We start from the raw sequence: 21,584 nt of genomic DNA, 5'->3' as shown, positions 1-21,584 counted from the left end.
GTCACATGGTAAGGTAATTTTGAGGTCAACATTAATCAGAGTTAATATGCAAGACTCCTGTGACAAATGTTATTCCATCCCAATTGTTTTACAATGAACTTTTGATACAACTCTGTTGAGTACCCTAGCAAATCACAATATTTCTGGTTACTTTCAAAAGTGGCCAGGACATCGCTTATAAATGCCATGTTACCATCAAACACCTACTTGGTAGGGGGCTGTCTTAGTCTTAGATTTAACAATATTTAGTCAAAAAGAAAAAGGAATTTTACAGCAAAGATGATTAAACATTTTTTTAAGCAGAATACTGAGTAAAATACTTAAAATGTTGGCTTAATTATGAAATTGAATACCAGCCCAAGAATCAGTAGATAAGAAGCTGAAATCCAAATATTTTTTTCTGACATATTCCTTATTTGATCAAAAATGTGATCTTTATTCCTGGATTCAATATTTGCCTGTAACTCAGGAAATTTTTGACAAGTGACAACCTAATCACACTCAAAACAAAAAGTATTATGAATAATATTAGTAAAGATGGAGTGTAGATAAAAACAACTAAAAGAAATGTGAATATTGCACATATACATTAAGAAAACAATTAAGACAACAAGAGAAAAATTTGTTTTCATCTTGTATTTATTCATTCACTATGTGAGATCACTATACTATACAGCATTATCAAAAACTTCCAATTTCTTCTTTTTTTTAGCATGTTTGATCATTCCTCAAAACTAGACCATGGCATGATATAAGGTATTGGTATTGTTTTGAAAACTTAAAAACCCTTGCCTAAAATATCTTGAGCATGACATGACAAAATAAAATCATAAAAACATATCCTTTTTCAAACAAGAGTGTTCACTAAGGCGAGCACATAATACGCCCGTCTGTAACGCGGAAAATGGAGCTATTGGTCAAGCAAGAAAAGTGGAAGACGGCAACTTCACCTTTGACCTTCCGACCTCAAAATCAATAGAATTGCTAGGATCTATGCTAGTATCATACACACCAAATTATATGAGCCTAGGTTAAGTTCAACTTTCGTGTTTATAATAAGGACTGCAGAAAAGTAGAATGAAAATAGGTCACTGTGACCTTGACCTTTGACCTTTTGACCTCAAAATCATTAGGCTTCCTTGGATCCATGCTAGTATTATACATGCCAAATTATATGAGCCTAGGTTAAGTTAAACTGAAGTTATCGTGTTTACAAGGAAAAGTTAACGGACTGACGGACACCGAGCGTGATACCATAATATGTACGTCCTGTCAAGAGGGGGTATAACAAGTGATCTGTTCAAAGTATAAGAAAACATGTATTAAACACTGACATTATTTTTTCATAAATTACCATTACATTACTTATTTTAGCACAATCTTTTCACTAAGAGGACAAAATGTTAATTTTTGATGATTTGCAAGAAGAATAAATACACATTTGTGAGAATATACAATCATGAAGCATGAAATGACAAACCAAATTATTTAAACATGGACATTACAACTATAACCCTCAAGGTAGCAATCGATGCAGAAAATCTTATACAAAAGTTCTTGTGTTTATTTTGCATTTACATATGAACTATGAATTATATCCAAAAACTTCATTGGATGGTCAATACATTTATTATCTCAGAAACGTTTGTCATAAAAAAATCTTTGATATCATGGTTGGTAAGATTATTTGTACAATGAAGCTACATACATGGAGCACTCAAACTGATCACCAGTCAAGTCATATGAAATTTACATCTTTATGAAATGCTCAATGGCAGAATATATAACTTTGAGCATTATCTGTCACTATTTTCTACAACAAACAATGTACCAACCAAATGCAATGAACGCATGATATTCTTATTAATATGCACTTGGCAAATGAATTGTGCATTTCAGGGGCCGCGGAACGGTTTTCAAAGTGGGGGGGGGGGGGCTGACCATGCAAAAAATCACAATCATATGGTAATTTTTGTACACCGTTTTGGAAAAAAGTTGGAGGGCTGAAGCCCCCCAGCCTCCCTGCTTCCATGGCCCCTGCATTTACACTACACTGTACATATTACATTCCAATCTATGCATACTAGTATTTTCAGACGTGGATCCAGGGACAGATGTGGGTGCACCTATTCAAAAAAATATACCCAGCTAAAATAGTGTGCTTGTCAAGATTTTCTGGAGACAAATAGGCCTTTATTTTTTTGCTGGTGACCCTTTTTTCCCTTCATTTTTTTTAGACCAATGTTCTATCGTGAGACTGTGCCTCATGCCCATTTCTGACTCTGGATCTATATTGAGGTATAAATCATTTGACACAAACAACAAATCTCTCAGATTAAAATACAGAGATACATGTAGGTTGTTGAGTTTAAAAAGCATGAAAACCAACAAATTTTACAAACCAATCTTACTAAATTGAGCTGTATAATAACACATACCATAAATTCAAACTAATCAGAACAAATAAAATTATAGCTTTTGAAAACTTGTCCATAATTAAGCTTGAAAATGCAAATTATCATCATTGCTTTTTGCTATATTCCTATTCCCATTTGTACACTCAGCTTTATGTACAATATAATATTGTGATGATATTCTGTTCTTGGTTATAAATTCCAAGTGGAATTTTTCTGTAAATGTTACAGTTCTAGAAAAGTCTTGTCATATGCCATCATATTTTCCCACTTACAAAGGACAAAAAAAGTAGAATTCAATAAAAATTATTTGCCCAAGTCCTATTATTGTATTGCCTGACATTTAACCTATTTCACAATGTCTAAATCAAAGAGTAAGAAATAGTTATGTGATGGGGGCTTACATGTAAAGCTTTATATTTTAATTACAAACAGCATCTATGACAATTTAAATATTAGAACAGATTGTCTTCAATATTCTTAAGATCATTACCCAAGGTGAAAATATCACAAAACTCGCTCAAATGAAAATTCTTGGGTATTTTCCAAATACCTCTTGATTTCCCCGCTGGAATTGGAAGAGGTCCTAAAGCTACACATTATATCATGCAAAGAAATACATTTCTTCAATTATTAAAAAGTGTTGATAATATTGTAGAAAAAATTGTGATAAAGTGAATATAACTCCAAAAAGGCAAAAAGTTAGAGGTTTCTCTGCATTACAAAGGGAGAGGGCTTTCCAGAGTGATATAGCTGGCCTTTAAATGCCTGTTCTTAGGGTAATTTTGTTACCTAGCAACCATTGCTGAGGAAAGTGTTGAAATTTTAAGTCACCCCTGATAATTATCAGTATGAAATGAAGAATGATTGTGCCAAGTTTTATGCTTTTATAATTTTCTGAGCAAAAGTGGCTATTTTTGCACTAATCGCCTAGACTACAATGCTCCTATTTAAAAATTAATTTGAGTCAAGGAAGAACTATACATGCCATTCTCAAAGTGCATTGAACTCAACATGGATCTGACATGCAACTTAGGTATTAAACTGAAGAATTATGTACTGATTCAACCAAAGAGCAACAATGTGAAACCTGTAAGAAACACTGGTGATGGTGTAAGAATCACAATTTATATTGTTGTCCACAGTTTAATATTAAATGTAAGCTTACAAAATGATTCAAATCATGTTAATGACAGCTAGAGAAGTTTGTTCCATTTCTATGATGATGTGAAAACTGACCCAATATCATTACATAACCTTAACCACAGAGATACAGGTATTAATGACCTGATAGTTTTTTTATGGGTTTACTTTCCATCTATCTTTACTTTTGCATGTTTAATCATGAAAGCTGCTACCTATAAATCATAAATGCTTGACATATTTCTATAAAAAACATATTTACGGCTACCACACACCTTACTGAATGATCTATGACCAAATATTGCATAATTGCAGTATAAAGTTAAAGCATTTCATGTGAAAATATTGTCACCCTTTTCAAGCGAAACTTTATGGCTATTTCATTTCTGCCCTCATAATTACAAAAGTGAATTCTACGATCAGGGATTCATATTAAAAAAAAGGACTTATGATTAAGATAACTTTGCCATTTTGGTACTATAACCGTAGATCTTTATTAAATTGACCCAATTTATGATTTCAAGCAAATATTGCTTGCTATATTCAAGGCTTGGAACTGATCAGGTTCTGATACTATTCTGAAAGTAATTTTGAAGACTGATCATTACAGAAAATATGCAAAATGCCATTTCTTCCAAACTCGGCTTACAAAAATAATACCAAAGGTTTTTTTAACACATACGCATACAAATATATAGTCATCATGAGCTACATGTATTTCTTGGAAAACACAGAGCTTTTAATGGAAATCACCAATCATTAGATCACAACAAATACTGACTTAGCAATGCAGAATTTGTACATAAGGAGCCATGCAAGACTTTAAATACAGCATGATACTCCTAAAGCAAGGCATTCAGAATGAAAAAAAAGATTGATGTGAGATAAAGGCAGTGTTAATAATCGTTTTGGTCCAAATAAAGAAAAAACTATAAAACACAATCTATATGAATATAAAATAAAGGAGTACCATATTACAGAAATCTTAAGTACAAATATCAAGAAATAAAACTTCATTTGATTTAAAAAGTGTATTCAAAATCATATAAATCTTTTAGATAAAAAGAGGAAATAAAGGAATAAGGGCAAATGAGACATATGGAGCACAGGAAGAAGACATGGAGGAAAAGAAAAATAGTATGAATTTACAAATTGGATTAATATACATAATTTTAGTTGTAATGCCACACATTTAGATTTAGTGTAGTATTCCAGGGAATAAAAAAAGTATTTTGAGTGCCAACAGAGTACTTTGAATTTTTTTGCACTACATATTTGAATGTGATTTTGAAAAAAAGCCCATTAGTTTTTATAAAGCCTGCAGTAATTTGAAATAAAGACAGTATAATATACTTATAGTTGGTATAAATTCTGAAAAGTGTATAACTTTTAATGTAACTTTTAAAGAGTATCATGTATTTTTAACACTTTCCTATTAATGAAATATTTCCTTTTGATTGATGTAATAATAATAGCAGCATGTTTGCCCAGGGTAGCCACTTCAGTTCCGAAAACTGTTCTCCCAGCAGGCCCTGCTACTGGTATACTGGTTTTTAATGCAAATGAAAGTTGGATTAAATTGAGAATAAGAAGAACATAAAGAAGAAAGCAACAGTATGATGAGGGCAGAGAATGTGAAGGTAAGGATATAATGGGGTGTGGATGAAATCAAATTATAGATTAATCAAACATCCATAATTATATGGTTAATTAAACATATTCTTATTTTGACAGTTGACACTGATATTGAGATGACTAAAAAAAAATTGCGATAATAGATCAATGTCTTATGTTTTATATTGTTTTTTGCAATTTCTTAAGTATTTCCTTGTTTTTGACCTTTTGTTTTTCATTACTTTGCAATGAAATTTGTTTAGGACTCTTCTAAGATCATAAAAAGCATAAAATAAATATATTTAGACCAGCAAAACTAAAAATAATCATACATTTATGATTTTTGGTTTAAAACACAATTTGCTTTTTTTTTAAAATCTAAATGAATAATCAAGATACATCCTGATGCATATTTCAAAACAAACAGATAAGTTATCAAGTGGTATACACATTGATTACGAAAACGAATAGAAAAATATTATAACTGAAGTAAGCTTAGTTGACTTGATTAAATAACTATTGCACAAAAGAACAATATCATGTTGACCTTCTTTACGAATTAAGTAGTAACAATCTAATGTAGAATTCAATGATCTTTGGTTGAAATTCTTCATATTAATAAACAATCTACACACTAGTATGACTTGCTGATAAATAATACATACAGCCTTTGTTTTAAATTTAAGGTAGTTAAAAGAGAAATACTTCATAAAGCTATTTATACAGGATCATTTTAATTGCCATATTAGAAATATGACTGAGATGTATTGAGGACGGGGGTTCCCCTTCTGTGATCTCGGCTGCCGTTTGCGCCAAAATTTGGCAGGCACAATCGTTACCACATAAACTGCAAGACAGTATAAAAAAATTTATGAAAATAATTGTTTTATTATCAATAAAATATGCATATTTATTCATTAAAAACATTAACACCCGATTTCACTTCAAATTTGTTTTCCTTATGTATTTCTTTGTTTTTTATCTTTTTTTCATTGGAAATTATTGAAGACCATTTAGCAACTAAATTAAACCCTAAAATTAATTAATCAAGCAGACAAATTAGAACAAAAAATAATCATCCTTAATGAATTTCATCTCCCATAGACTTTGTAAACAAAGTATAAAAATAAGCCATTTTCGGCTTGACATTGTCTTGTAAAAAGTAATGTGGCGTCGTAATGCTATAACCGTATATCGCGAATTTGGTCTCAAAAGTTGAGCGAGACTTCAAAGAAAAAAGTCAAAAAATTTGCAGTGCTTTCTTTTTGCGTTTCGTAAATATCGTGCGAAGTGTTGGGGGGGGGTGTTGCACCCACAAATGTAATAACGCCCACAAATGTAATAACACTTTACCCACAAATGTAATAACGCCCACAAATGTAATAACACTTTACCCACAAATGTAATAATTTTTGATCGCCCACAAATGTAATAATGACTTTACCCACAAATGTAATAAATTTTAAGGGATTTTTGGCGAATCCGTTCTAAACTAAAATCCTATAGTAATCATATAGCACAAAAGTGCAAAGTCTTTTTTTCAGACCGGGTTAATAAAACATCAAAGTACAAGTCCAAAGTCTTCTTTCCAGACCCGGTTGTTTCAAAAATTATAATATAAATCCAAAGTCTTTTTTCCAGACCCGGTTGTTTAAAAAATTGTGATATAAATCCAAAGTCTTTTTTCCAGACCCGGTTGTTTAAAAAATTATAATATAAATCCCAAGTCTTTTTTCCAGACCCAGTTGTTTAAAAAAATATAATAAAAGTCCAAAGTCTTTTTTTCCAGACCCGGTTGTTTAAAAAATTGTGATATAAATCCAAAGTCTTTTTTCCAGACCCGGTTGTTTAAAAAATTATAATATAAATCCAAAGTCTTTTTTCCAGACCCGGTTGTTTCAAAAATTATAATATAAACCCAAAGTCTTTTTTCCAGACCCGGTTGTTTCAAGAATTTTAATAAGTGCAAAGTCTTTTTCCTGACCCAGTTATTTCAAAATTTATAATATAAGTCCAAACTAAGATACGATAATGATATTCCTGTGGAAAAAAATGGGAATCGAGCTTAGTCTTTTCTCCAGACCCAGATAATTAAAACTGGTGGAATAAATGTCTTTGTTGTTGTTTTAACTTATACGGTGTATATTGTGAATATATGCACTAAGAGTAAATTGAGAATCAAGCGTAGTCTTTTCTCCAGACCCTGTTACTTGTTATTTAAACATTATGAATAACAGTTTAAAAACAGTATAAAGACCCCATAATCTTATGAATGCTGGATATATAGCGTAGTCTTTCAGCCCATTTTTTTCTTAAAAACGCTAATAGTAAGAATTAAAAAAATCCAAGTTTAAGACCAAACAAACCTTCAACCTAAGAACCTGTTTTAAAAGAGGTTTAGAGTGTTGTCTTTATTCCAGACCTAAAACAGTTACGAAAAAAAAATCTTCTAACATAAGACCTTATATTCTTATTCTCGTGGAATAACACGAGGTTTAAAACGTACTCTTTCCTCCAGACCCGGCTATTAAAAAAAAAGTAACTGAAAAACTTCGAATCTAAGACCAGATTTCCAAAGTTTCACCCAGTAAAATTATGTCTTTTTTAAAAATAATACTACTACCCCTACAAAACATTGTAATAACGCGTGGGTAAAGCAGACATCCTTTCTCCAGACTTGGTTACTATTTGAAAAATAAAATAGTTTTTACAAATATTCTAAAACGAATATCCAATAATCTAATTACTGTGGAACAACATGAAGACCGATTATCGAAGATCGACTTTCCTCCAGACACAATTATTTCAGGAATAAAAAATCAATAAAACTCAACCCCCAACAACGAATCTAAGAACCAACAATCCTCCAAATTAAGACCATGCATGTAGAAAAGCACACGTTTAGAGCGTTGTCTTTATTCCAGACCCGGTGATTTAAAAATGATTTAAGCAATCCTAAAAACAAAAGACTCAAATTCTCATTCTTGTGGAATAATACGAGTATTATGCTTAGTCTTTCGTCTGGACCCGGTTATTTAAAAGATAAAGAAATATTGAAAAAAAATTGACAGCTGAGACCAATCTTCAAAATTAAACCCACTTAAAATGCTTGGGCTTAGAGTGTTGTCTTTACCCCTCACCGACGTATATCGTCGGCCTTATGCCAAAAGGGCCTTAACCCGATTTTAGGGGTTCTGAATATTTTATAATAAATTTAACACATTTCATGTAAAACTTAATAACTTAACACGTTTATCGAAATTGGCTTCAAAAGCAAAAAAACGACCACAAACTTTTGATTATTAGAGAGGCCAAAACCTTTAAACGCCATTATCTCGGAATGGCCAAAAGCAGTTAAGGCCCTTTTGGCATAAGGCCGACGATATTATAACTTTTGAAACGACCGGGTCTGAAAAAAAAGACTTTGGACTTGCATTATAATTTTTGAATTAACCGGGTCTGGAAAAAAGACTTTGGACGTATATTATAATTTTGAAACAACCGGATCCGGTAAAAAGACTTTGGACGTATATTATAATTTTGAAAAACCGGGTCTGGAAAAAGACTTGGACTTGTACTGTAATATTTCATTAACCGGGTCTGGAAAAAAGACTTTGAACTTTTGTGCTATATGAACGCATTACTATAGGATATTAGTTTAGAACGAATTCGCCAAAAATCACTTCAAATTTATTACATTTGTAGGTAAAGTCATTAACATTTGTGGGTAAAGTGCATTATTACATTTGTGGGTAAAGTGTTATTACATTTGTGGGCGTTATTACATTTGTGGGTAAAGTGTTATTACATTTGTGGGCGATCAAAAATTATTACATTTGTGGGTAAAGTGTTATTACATTTGTGGGCGTTATTACATTTGTGGGTAAAGTGTTATTACATTTGTGGGCGTTATTACATTTGTGGGCGATTATTACATTTGTGGGTGTAACAGGGGGGCATCATGGCCCCCCCCAGTCCTTTTAGGGTTAAAGAAAAAGTCTACCTCAATTTCACAAAATAGTTACATTCACATCCTGGTCAGTATACAAATGAAGGGACTGATGACATCACCCACTATTTCTTTTGTAATTTACTATATGAAATATTCTAATTTTCTCCTTATTGTCCTGTGAAACAATTTGTTTTATTGCTCCCTGAATATATGGAATTACCATCGTTTATTTAAACATTTTAAGTTCAGGGGGAGGTAAACAATGACTTAAGTCTGATTTAATGTAAACTCACACATGATACTTGACATGTAATGTTTATGAAGGTCAAGTCCACCCCCCAAAAATGTTGATTTGAATAATTAGAGAAAAATCAAACTAGCAAAACGCTGAAAATTTCATCAAAATCGTATGTAAAATAAGAAAGTTATGACACTTTAAAGTTTTGCTGATTTTTTATCACAAAACAGTGATAAGAACAACCAAAAAGAGACAGTCAATGATGTCCCTCACTCACTATTCCTTTTGTTTTTATTATTCAAATTATACAATATTTCATTTTTTATAGATTTGACAATAAGGACCAACTTGACTGAATCATATAGTATTAAACAATGCTCATTCCACATGTTCAGGGAGGAATTTATAATTTTTTCACTTCACAATAAGGAGAAAAATAGAATATTCCCTATTTCATATAATAAAATACAAAAGGAATAGTGAGTGGATGACGTCATCAGTCTCTTCATTTGCATAAGGGTCAGGATGTGCATATAACTGTTTTGTGAAATTAAGCAAAACTTTAAAATGTCATAACTTTCTTATTTTACATCCGATTTTGATGAAATTTCCAGTGTTATGCTTGTTGGATTTTTCTATTTTTATTTGAATCAACTTTTTGTTGGGTTGACCTTTTGAGTATGATGTGACCAATGTGGAGGTGTAACACATTCAATCAGACTTCAATCTTTGTAAAACACTTGCTGATAGTTGCAAATGTTACATATGGTTCACCCCCCCCATGAATGAATGAATAAAAATGCTGTAAAATCACTTTAATGCAATGGTAGAATATAAACAGGATATATTTTATCTAAGTCCTATGAATATGCACATAGATCAATACTTATGCAAGTTTCTCAGGAAAAATAAATCATTAAGCAAATAAACAGACATTTACACATTTAAAAACTCTTAATCATAATGCATTTCGTAAAATGGCTAAAAATGCCTCAGAATAATAAAAAGATGAATGTAATTATGTATTTTGATGCATAAAACTACATCATATGTACCAATATACCAACTGATACTTAAACATGTGATAATCCCATCAAATCAATCAAATAAAAAGGGCTATACTAGAGGTCTAAACTTAGCAATGATATGTAATGATATTAAGTAGTGGTTAAAATTCTGGTATTAAAGGCATATTCAATGAAATATATAGAGTACCATTAATCAAAACAGTCTCGTCTGGTTTTCCTTTAAGTTTGATATTTTGAGGCACAGACTGAAAAGGTAAGAAATCTTAAAACAAAATTTCTTTGGGTTTGATATGTATAATGAAAGGAAGCCTTATTTTTCATTAATTTCTGGAAGGCTTATGACAATCTCAAGTAATGGATTAGAAATATATTCTCAAACATTTCCTGATAAAACAAACAAGGCAGTTTATTTCATAAGATATAAATTTATTCAGACATATTTGGGCTTGAGGGGCAGGAAAAGTCGATTTTGCATTTCCTTTTTTTTTATCTTGGAAAATAAATTTTACACAGTATTCAATTCTTTTTACTTTGAAGTATGCAGAAAATATCAGACAAACTCTTGTACCTGGGGTAATATCTGATTTTTTTCCTGATTGATTAAATGCTACATATCATGAAATATTTAAATCATTATTAGTTAAATGATCTCTCTCATAGTCAATACCATTTCTGAGCCTTTCTGTGGCTCAGCATATGTGTGCTTGATATGTATGTTGCAAACATTAAAAAAACACTTGTATTTACACGTACTTATCTCTATTCCAATTATGTTGTAATCACCATTTCTCTCATAATTAATTTTACCTAATAAAAAATAAGAAGAAATCACTCTCACTCTCATGTTGATAAAATCATTGAAATAATTCATAACCATGGTATCCTTATTTAGGCAAAACAAAAATCAGCTCCTATCCATATTATCATGAAACTGAGCTGGACGGATTAAAAATTATGACTGCAAATTGATGCTGAGGCAATATCAATTTTATCTTTTTCATGTGAACATAGGCGATAGTAAGGGTCATATTTCACTTACCCCTTATTCTCAAGCATCTTACTTCTTGATCATGTGACAATATATTTTGATCAGGTGACTCACTTTGATCATGTGACATTAAAGGTAAAATATTTGTATGATTGGCTGAAGACTGTCATGTGACTGCTGCTAAGGTCTGTGATTGGTGTTTGGCAATAAGGGCATTCAGAAGCTTCAACTGTTTCTTGACATGCTGAAAAAAAAAAATGTCATGTTACTTGTGGAAATATAAATTTCTTCTGAAAAGTATCATTAGAGCTGAACTGTGAATATCATAGGCCATAACATCAACAGAAGAGAAAGACATAATACTTGAAATAAAGACCAAATATCATTTGACCTTTTGACCCCTAGAAGACCTCTGACACCATCATTCTTGAGAATACACAATGTGGTACTACCCAAGGATCATTTGTACAAAGCGTGATAATAATTGATGCAGAAATATAAAAAAATGAAAAAAAAGGATGGACATGACCTCATATCATTTGACTTTTTGATCCCTGGATGACCTTTGACCCTATCATCTTCATGGACACACATCTGGGATTACCCAATGATCCTATGTACCAAGGTTGAACATTACTGATGCAGAAATGAAACCAAGTTGAACAAAAAATAACATTTTTGCAACAAACTACAAACAGACCAGCATGCTAACACAAAAAGTGATGTACATGTAGTTCTCTACCAAACTTTGTTAAGGCGAGAGAAAAAGTAGGACCAGAATGTCTGACCCTTAGTATTCAGAAAGTATACAAATTAAATTTTCTCTGCCCATTTTCAGAGAAGGAAAGATTAACAAATGGAATGCCTCTGGCAGTCTCGCCTGCATTACGCGATTCAATACAGCAGCAGTGCTGACTTTGATAACAACTATTGAATAATTATTCACAAAAGAAAACATTAATATGATAATAAAATAATATGTTCATTGACCCCAAAATGACCTTTGACATTAATCATGTGACCAAAGATTTGTGCAAAACAATCAGTGATACTTGATTACCTAGTCTATGTTTCAAGAACTAGATCCATAAACTTTCAAAGTTATGATGGTTCACTGACCTTAAATGACCTTTGATCTTGGTCATTTGACCTGAAAGTCGCACAGGATGTTCAGGGATACATGACTACTCCTATGTCCAAGTTTCATGAACTAGATCCATTAACTTTGAAAGTTATGACAATTCAACAAATACCCCCAACACGGCCAAAGTTTGTTGACTATAAATTACCTTTGACTTTTGTCATGTGACCTGAAACTCAGGCAGGATCTTCAGTGATACATGTACATGTACACCATTACCCTTATGTCCAAGTTTTATGAATAAGATCCTTAAAATTTCAAAATTTATGACATTTTAAAAACTTAACCTTGGTTAAGATTTTTATATTGAGTCCCCCATCATGATCTAAGTTCATTGACCCTAAATGACCCTTGACATGGTCATGTGACCTGAATTTCAGGCAGGATGTTCAGTAATACACATGTACCTACATGTAATTGCCCTTATGTCCAAGTTTCATGAACTAGGTTCATATACTAAATAGGTTCATTATTGCGGATTGAAATAGTCGCTAGAGGGTATTCATTTGTCTCGCAATCTACTATGGTCAACAAGGAAATTCGTGATCACTCTCGCAAAAAGTGTTCACTAGCTTACAAGTTCACGAGCTTTTGAGTGCCGCTGCAACTCTTTATCAAGTGACGAAAATTATCTGATATCGTACTCTATTTATACTAACCTCCAAGACCGTACGCACGAACGCGAGAACAATAGGTGGGCACTGATCCGTTGCTAACCTATATATGGAAGGTTTTGAACAGAACGCTTTGCCCAAGTGTCCTTCCACATGCCGCCCACAGGTGTGGAAGAGATACGTCGATGACACTTTCATAATTGTAAATAATTCCGAAGCAGACAGCCTACTCGCATACATGAACAGCCAGCAACCGTCCATCCAGTTCACTCTGGAGACTGAACAAGGAGGGAAATTAGCATTCCTTGATACGCTAGTCCAAAGACACGAGGGCGGGAAACTTTCCACCTCTGTCTACCGCAAGCCCACTCATACAGACCAATACATACCATATGATTCTCATCACGACAAATCGGTCAAGAAGGGTCTTGTTAAATGCCTGTTCGACAGAGCAGCACGTATTATAACTCACCCGCCTGAACTCCTGAAAGAAAGAGCACACATACGTGGCGCCTTATACAGCAACGGCTACCCACGCCGTTTTATCAAGAACACTTTCAAGAAAAAAACAACCACCAAGGGATCAGGTTTTCAAGACTTGTACAGTCTTGCCATACATAGATGGCCTTTCACACGACGATTAGAAGGTCACGGTATCCGAACGGTTTTCCGCTCGGACACCACCTTACACAAACAGCTTGTACACCCCAAAGACCCTATCCCTGATCACAGACGTGATGGCGTAGTATACAACATTCCTTGCCAGGGATGTGACGGGTCTTACATCGGAGAGACAGCCCGACCGATAGTTGAACGCATTTCTGAACACAAGCGCGATGTTCGGTTACAGCGAACCGACACATCCGCGGTGGCAGAACATGCTTGGGAGAAGCAACACCACCCAGATTGGGAGGGTGTACATTGCATTGCCAAAGAAAGACATTGGTATACACGCAGGATTAAGGAGGCTATTAGTATACGTCTTTGTCCCAACAACTTCAACAGAGACAGCGGGATCGACATCCCCGATTTCTGGATGCGAACCATCCGACAGCACAATACCCCCTTACCTGGCAGTGCACGCCGACCCGATCGTTCCCGGCCCCGATCGAGGGACCGCTCAGCTAGTCAACCCCCGCCCACGGGAAACTAGCGAGCCCGCCAATTTTTTTGTCTCATTTGCATATTGCCGACCCACGGCGTATTTGCATATACCCCCGGCTTATTTGCATAACTCCTGACCAATCGCACAACAGATCAGTGCCCACCTATTGTTCTCGCGTTCGTGCGTACGGACTTGGAGGTAAGTATAAATAGAGTACGATATCAGATAATTTTCGTCACTTGATAAAGAGTTGCAGCGGCACTCGAAAGCTTGTGAACTTGTAAGCTAGTGAACACTTTTTGCGAGAGTGATCACGAATTTCCTTGTTGACCATAGTAGATTGCGAGACAAATGAATACCCTCTAGCGACTAGGTTCATATACTTTTTAAGTTATGACAATTTGAAAACTTAGCCTTGGTTAAGATTTCCATGTTGCCGCCAACATACTCTCACTCTGCTATGCAGCTGAGATAAAATTAATTGATTAAACCTAGCTAGGTATTTGGGAGTTCATTTGGTAAAGGGGGGGCTCCCAGGCCCTCTTTTTAGATCTCGACCGCGCCGAAAATTGGCACACAGGTTGTCTGGGACATAATCTACAAAACTGAATAGTAATTTATTTCATGCATATTGCTATTAAGTGATTATGCTAATTTATGCATAATTAGTATGCAAAATTGATACTTTTTCCTGTTGCTCCCTAAATAAAGCTCCAAAAGTTCTAATTTTTGGTATAAAACTCTTTGTGAAATTCTTAGGAAGTGTACATGAAAAAATTGCAATAATAGATCAATGTCTTATGTTTTATATTGTTTTTTTGCAATTTCTTAAGTATTTCCTTGTTTTTGACCTTTTGTTTTTCATTACTTTGCAGTGAAATTTGTTTAGGACTCTTCTAAGATCATAAAAAGCATAAAAAGCATAAAATAAATATATTTAGACCAGCAAAACTAAAAATAATCATTTATGATTTTTGGTTTAAAAAACAATTTGCATTGACTTTGTACACAAAATCATGTTTTTGAGCAATTTTTGGTCTGACATGCACTTACATAATGTTGCAAAATTTCAGGACCGCGTACCGTATGGGCATTAGTATTCAACCGGGTATAATTCAAAGATTTTGACATATTCCCGAAAATATTTAGAAATAGAGAATTAATCTTAATTTCATACATTTGTTATTTCCAGGGTAATCTGTTGTCGGTATTTTCTTTAGCAATCTGTCGACTGTATGCGCGGAGGATCGAATTATGCGGCGATGGCCTTTTGCACTGAATGGCACTAGTATTCAACCTCGTGAGGATAGATAGCAAATCTCAAAAGGGTTTAGATTACTAAATTAGATCTAGATCTATGTAAGTCTCTGGCTTTGATTAATTCCCTGTTTGGTCTCATCTCAAATGGTCTAGTCCATAGTCGGATGGAACAAGGGCAGATTGAGAGACAGGGCCATCTTTCATCGCTGGGTTGAATACTAGTGCCAAATTCGATCACCCGAGCACACAGTCGACTGGTTGAAGAAAAAAATGATGGAAAAGGAATAACCAGCATTTGCTCTTGGAAATAAGACGGGTCTGAAATTCAGGTAAATTCTATATTTCTATATATTTGATGGAACTCTCCAAACAGGTTGAATACTAGTGCCCTTACGGTACCCAGGTGACGCAAAACTGGTCTCAAAAGTAGCGCAAGACTTGAAAGTAAAATGTCAGCGAGCGGCGACATAGACTTTGTTATGTGTAACTATCCATGACATGCAGTTGAAAAGAATGCACCATAGATTTTAGAGGAATCAGTACGCATGATACTAGTATTCACTTTTAACCCAACTTGTCTCCAGAGAAAATTACTTTTTAAGTCTTGAAGATGATGAGCAAGCTGATAAATATGGTGATTATGATTGTATTGGTAATGATGATGATGAAAGTGAAAGTTATAATGATGAAACAGTGATGGATAAATGTATAAATTGAAAGCATACTTTGTACTGAACATATTCTATCTCCATAGGACTTCGGTCTTCTTTTTGAACTCTTTGACCGGTCTCCTGGAGAAAATTTTCCTCAAAGTCTTTCAGAACTCGACGTAGGCGTCTCTTCTCATTCAGAGACTGGTCTCTCCTCATCTGAAGTTCTTCCCTGAAAAGAGAAAAAGATAACAATATGGAAACTTGTTAAGAATACAGATAGAATCGTCATCATCAGTTATGAAAATACTTACCATGATTTTCTTATTTACGAGATAACTGGATATACTCAGTTGATTTGCTAGTTCATTACAAATAACTTGCACGCCGAATAAAAGTACACAATTTTTCCTGCCCGCGCGCAGCATCTCCCTACGCACGGACTATCCCAAGATCATCATGCAAATAGGCGTCCATTTCCTCTTATGAGCCTGAACGCAAGACATGTTGCCAAGCAAGGCGATGGGTCGGTGGGAGGGTTCAAATGAGTATATCCAGTTATCTTGTAAATAAGAAAATCATGGTAAGTATTTTCATAATTTACTATCAATAACTGGGATATACTCATTTGATTTGCTAGACCAACACGGATTCAACGTGAAGGGGGGCATGTCTAGACTAAGAAGTGCATAAAAATAGGGAGATGAAGACACGAAGGCCGCTGCCTTAAGGACAGAGGAGGCAAATAAGGCCTCATGTGAAGTAAAGTCCTTAAGAACAAGGAAGTGAAGGAATAGAAGAGCGTCAAATAGGCGGTCCTCAAGAAGTCGTAAACGATGATTCCATAGAAAGAGCCCAAGAAGAATGATACAATAGTATCATGGGCCCTCGGCCTAGTGTCAGAAGAAGAACATCATCACCAACTGACTTGATCGTTTCAACAATCCAGAGTGAAAAGATGTCTCAAGAAGCTGCCGCAAACGCAACGACAAAACAACCAACTGCACAGAGTTGGGAATTGTCTGATGAATGGCAAACAAAGACCAGGGTTAGAAGTCGCACCTAATCTAAGCCAATCCCGGCAACGGTTCGGGAGCGATGCATAAGAATGCAAAGCTTTGTTCTGTAAACGGTTACATTTAAACAGATACAGGAGGGAACTTGACTGATAGACCGACAAGATACCCTGAATACCGACCCAAGAGGGAGTTAGTCAAGCGTCAAGAACGACCGACAGGTGCCATGACGGACTAACCTATACAAGCTTGACATTTGAGAAGAACTCAAGAGTTTGTAAGATTCGGATTTTGTTGAAAATTTCAACAAGAATCGTGATCGGAATACTGAAGCTTGTAATGTTCAGTAAGTGATCAATCAATCAATCTGAGAAGGCGAGATATCTCAGAAGCCTCCGCGTGGGAGAAAGCGCCCAGAATTCGATATCTGTCTCAAATGCGTGAGGGCAGAACATCTGCAGAATTGTGATAGAGAGCTGTGGCAGAACGTTTCCAGCGGTCCTTTAAGGACCTGGAACGACAGAGAGTAAGGTTGAAGAAAACCACTCGTAAGGCAGTCAATGTGTCGAGAAAAACGACTGAGTGCCATCCTGTTAATAAGAAAATGCCACGGACCTGCTGTCTATGTAGAATAGAACAGTCTGGTCAAAACAGCTCAACCGGGCGTGTCGGAGAAATAACGCGGCACGCATCACGACATTAACAAGTGTGATAGACCGAGTGATCGAGAGAGAATCCCGGATCCCCTTTCTCCCGTACTAAATAAAGCACCCGCCCGAGGGTGCAGCGCCCGCGGTGGAAGAGGTGGCTTGGCTGAAGCCACCATCGCCGAGAGAGCCCGTAAGGCTAGGCTGCGATGGATGTCCGCTGGGCGGAGAAATCCCTAGCAGCAGCAAGCGTACGCCAGAGGTGAGCTGGCGAACAATGTCTCTGTCATGATCTTACGTGTAAACGACAATCAAGAGATGCTCTGAACCAACAGATATCGTCAGACATGATACCTCAACAGTTACGTTCCCGACGGAATCGAATGAGGTAACAACGGCCCTGTCCTATCAAGGTTAGGGACGGAAACTGGCTAAGAGTGTCGAAGTCCTCGCTTGAAAAAACAAGCGGAGGAATAAGGAGACTTGAGGAAAATAATCACCAAAATTTCCCTCAGTCTGCGGTGAGAACCAGTTGTTTATGAAAACAGCCACAAGGCCTGGTTTCTCTGGTGATCGTAAGAGCAAGCACCGCCGGCGCCGGTTGCGACAGCGTGGAACAGTCCGATATCGGTAAGATAAGGAGTTCCGAAAAGCTGCGGGGGGCGGCAAAAATGACGCCCTAAGCAGCGGGGGATGAGAATCTAAGTTTCTAAAAGAAGAACTCCAGTGAAGTAAATCACTTTCATGGAGAGACTCATCCACAGTCGGCCCGAGAGAAAGCGGGTCATGATGATCGTGGTTAGACAGGCATAAGCATACATCCATCCACGATTACATCATCCTCGGTCGCGCGGTGACCATGGCCACATGCATTGCATGGAAGGAGGATGAAAGCAGCATGATGGTAGCTCGGGCAGGGCTCGTACGAGCCGCCCGAATACGAGACAAATAGGTTAAAATAACCATAATGCACCGGGTGGTGAAGGCATAGCGATTACTAAGCACAGGAGAACTATTAATCGCCGTGACATTCAGATCCGATATTCATGCTCTTAAGCTCGGAGAGCTACGAGATAGTGAGACATACCGCTGAGCGGTGACGGTGCTCATATCGGAGTCGCCCTCTCTACAGCGGCGATCGCTGGAAGACGGGTGTCTGTACTAGCCCCGACTCTAACCTTACAAGAGTAGGAGTTAAAGTAAAGAAAGGGCACCCTTACTTTCGAATAGAAAGTGAGGTTCAGGCCAAAAGCTGACGGTCCCGTCGCCTGGGCGGACGGTCCGCGGGTGTGATAGGTTGCCCTCTCAAAAGCAGCCAAACATTCTCACGAGAGAAGGATGGCATGCGGTAAGAAATTCTTACCTCCAATCTACAGGCCCGCTTAGGGGGTAGAATGGAGAGAGTTACCGCTGAAAGAGCCGTCGCCGTACGTGAAACTTGACGTAGAGGGCGAATTCGGGAGTACCTGCATATTAATGGGGGATACCCATGCAGGTAAACTCGCCGATGGCTCCCCGGAGTGCGGGTTGGCGGGAGAAATCTCAATTCGCTCAATACCTGACACCGGCAATAAGACCGCGGCGGCCTTATAATGACGGAGAACACGAGGGTAAGAACCCGTAATGCTCGGGAACGTATAGATGCAACCTGTACGGATGCAACGTCCAGCCGTCGGTCACCGAGAGCTTGCCGACATGTTGATGCTTGAAAGCCATATGTCGGAAGCACCTGCATAGAAACGGGGGTCACCGTGTAGGTGAACAGCGTTTCAATAAATGCCCGGTGTGAGAGGACAGGTGACTGCTTGAGCCGCACAGTGCTTAGCAAGGCAGCTGAAGCTGATATGAAGCGTGGGGGAATTACCCGCACTGCTCATGGGTGTGTGAAGCAACATGAGAGTTGCGACGCCTGACCCACAATTATCGGGAGTCTGGTGACATAATGGAGGGCGACGCCCGTATGTCGATAACACCTGTGTATAAGCGGGGATTTCCCTTGCAGGTGCGTGAGCCGGCGAATCATGATATTGCCGGTGACTCTCCGAGATGCGAGATGGCGAATGTCTGCTTAACCTGCCCGGCGCTCGACACGGTGGTTTTAGCTGACAGGGAGCATGAGGATAAAGATCCGTGATACTCGAGCGCGTTCTGTTGTAACATGAAGTTACGACGCCTTGCCATCGGCACAAGAATCAGAAAGAAAGGTCTGCCCACAAAGCGGGATTAGCGACCTAGAATTTCTTCTTCTTCTGTGCGGCCCCCCGCCGGGGGGGGGGGCAGAAGAGGGTACAATTATCGGGAGTCTGGTGACATAATGAAGGGCGGCGCCCGTATGTCGATAGCACCTGTGTATTAGTGGGGATTTCCCTTGCAGGTGCATGAGCCGGCGAATCATGATATTGCCGGTGACTCTCCGAGGTGCGAGATGGCGACTGTCTGCTTGACCTGCCCGGTGCTCGACAAGGCGGTTTTAGCTGACAGGGAGCATGAGGATAAAGATCTGTGATACTCGAGGGCATTCTGTTGTAACATAAAGTTACGACGCCTTGCCATCGGCACAAGAATCAGAAAGAAAGGTCTGCCCGCAAAGCGGAATTAGCGACCAAGAATTTCATCTTCTTCTTCCTCTTCTGAGCGGCCCCCGCCGGGGGGCAGAAGAGGGCACAAGAGACAGGGAGGGGGACGTGATATCTCGCATGAGAAAAGTCACCCAATCTGATCAAGCCGTTCAGGCACATGAACGCAATTTCATGGTTCCACCTTAAAGGGCACGTGGACGCAATTCCACGTTTCCACCCTGATCAGTTAATTGTGAGATTGACGGTGTCGAGCTCACGTGTCTCTAGCGACTAGAGGCTGGTAGCCCTTTGCTAATGCTCCCTGACGGAGACTGACAAAGCATCGAGCCTAGTCTGTGCCAGGAAAAGAGTCCCACGCTCTTAACCCAGACTTGTCGGACCCGATAGCCGGTGAGTCAAGCAGCCCTGGAGGAGTGAGGTTTTCTATACTAGTACAACACTTTTCAAATAGGTTCAGGTCACGTCGAGGGAGCCTTGGCTATCACCTTTCAGGCACGTGGCCACCGCGCCACGGTTCCACACTGAAACGCTCGGGCACGTGGACGCGGTTCCACGGTTCCACCCTCTTGGCCACGTGGACGCGACTCCACGTTCTACCCTTCTTTTTCCAGGGCACGTGGACGCAAACCACGGCTCCACCCTATAAAGAGCCCGATGCAAAGGGTCTCGCTCTCTTGCCCTCATACTCACCGCCGCTGATCACAGGGACAATACCATGTCTGGTTCTCTCCCAGCGGCAGGTTGGAGTCTTCAAGAGATGAGTCGAAGAGCTCATTTACCTGGTAAGTTCTTAACCTGAAAAGAACAAGTAGGGGCGAAAACAGAGAGGGGGTGGAGGGGTGGGTGGGCAAGAAAGGTGACAAAACAAAATCCCTTCCAGAAATTATTAATAAAATTAATAAGTCAGGTAAATAACAGGATCACCTTCTTAAACATGAGTTAAGAGAACAAAGTTAAGAAGTTTTTTTTTTTTTTAAATTAATAACACGAGCGGGCAGGGCTCGACATGACGTTAATTAATTAAAAACAGAAAACGTCCAAGACGAAGAGCAGGATCAGCTAAGAAAAAAAAAGCACAAGGATTTTTTTTTTTTGGTTCTTTTGACAAAGGTCGAAAAAAGAAACAAGTAAAAGGCGGCAAAATGACGCCCTAAGCTGATCTGAGAGGAAGTAGTAAGGACTCACTTCCTTTAAA

The 21,584-nt window shown here is 37.4% G+C and overlaps 1 protein-coding gene across 3 annotated transcripts in view; it reads right to left on the bottom strand.

Moving 5' to 3' along the window:
- Nucleotides 1-10,129: 10,129 nt before the first annotated feature.
- LOC121431933 (protein FAM13A-like) overlaps nucleotides 10,130-21,584 on the bottom strand; it is a 205,311-nt gene continuing 193,856 nt past the window's right edge. For all 3 annotated transcript variants that reach the window (XM_041629710.1, XM_041629711.1, XM_041629712.1), the window contains 2 exons: nucleotides 16,223-16,379; nucleotides 10,130-11,621 (listed from right to left, as the gene is read on the bottom strand). In XM_041629710.1, coding sequence (XP_041485644.1) covers nucleotides 11,544-11,621; nucleotides 16,223-16,379 — 235 coding nt within the window. In that variant the 3' untranslated portion in view covers nucleotides 10,130-11,543. The remainder of the gene's footprint in view (nucleotides 11,622-16,222; nucleotides 16,380-21,584) is intronic.

Source organism: Lytechinus variegatus, chromosome 18 (genome assembly GCF_018143015.1).
Source record: "Lytechinus variegatus isolate NC3 chromosome 18, Lvar_3.0, whole genome shotgun sequence".
Classification (NCBI taxonomy): domain Eukaryota; kingdom Metazoa; phylum Echinodermata; class Echinoidea; order Temnopleuroida; family Toxopneustidae; genus Lytechinus; species Lytechinus variegatus.
Note: the sequence above shows the minus strand (reverse complement) of the source record. Positions and strands in the feature narration are given on the sequence as shown.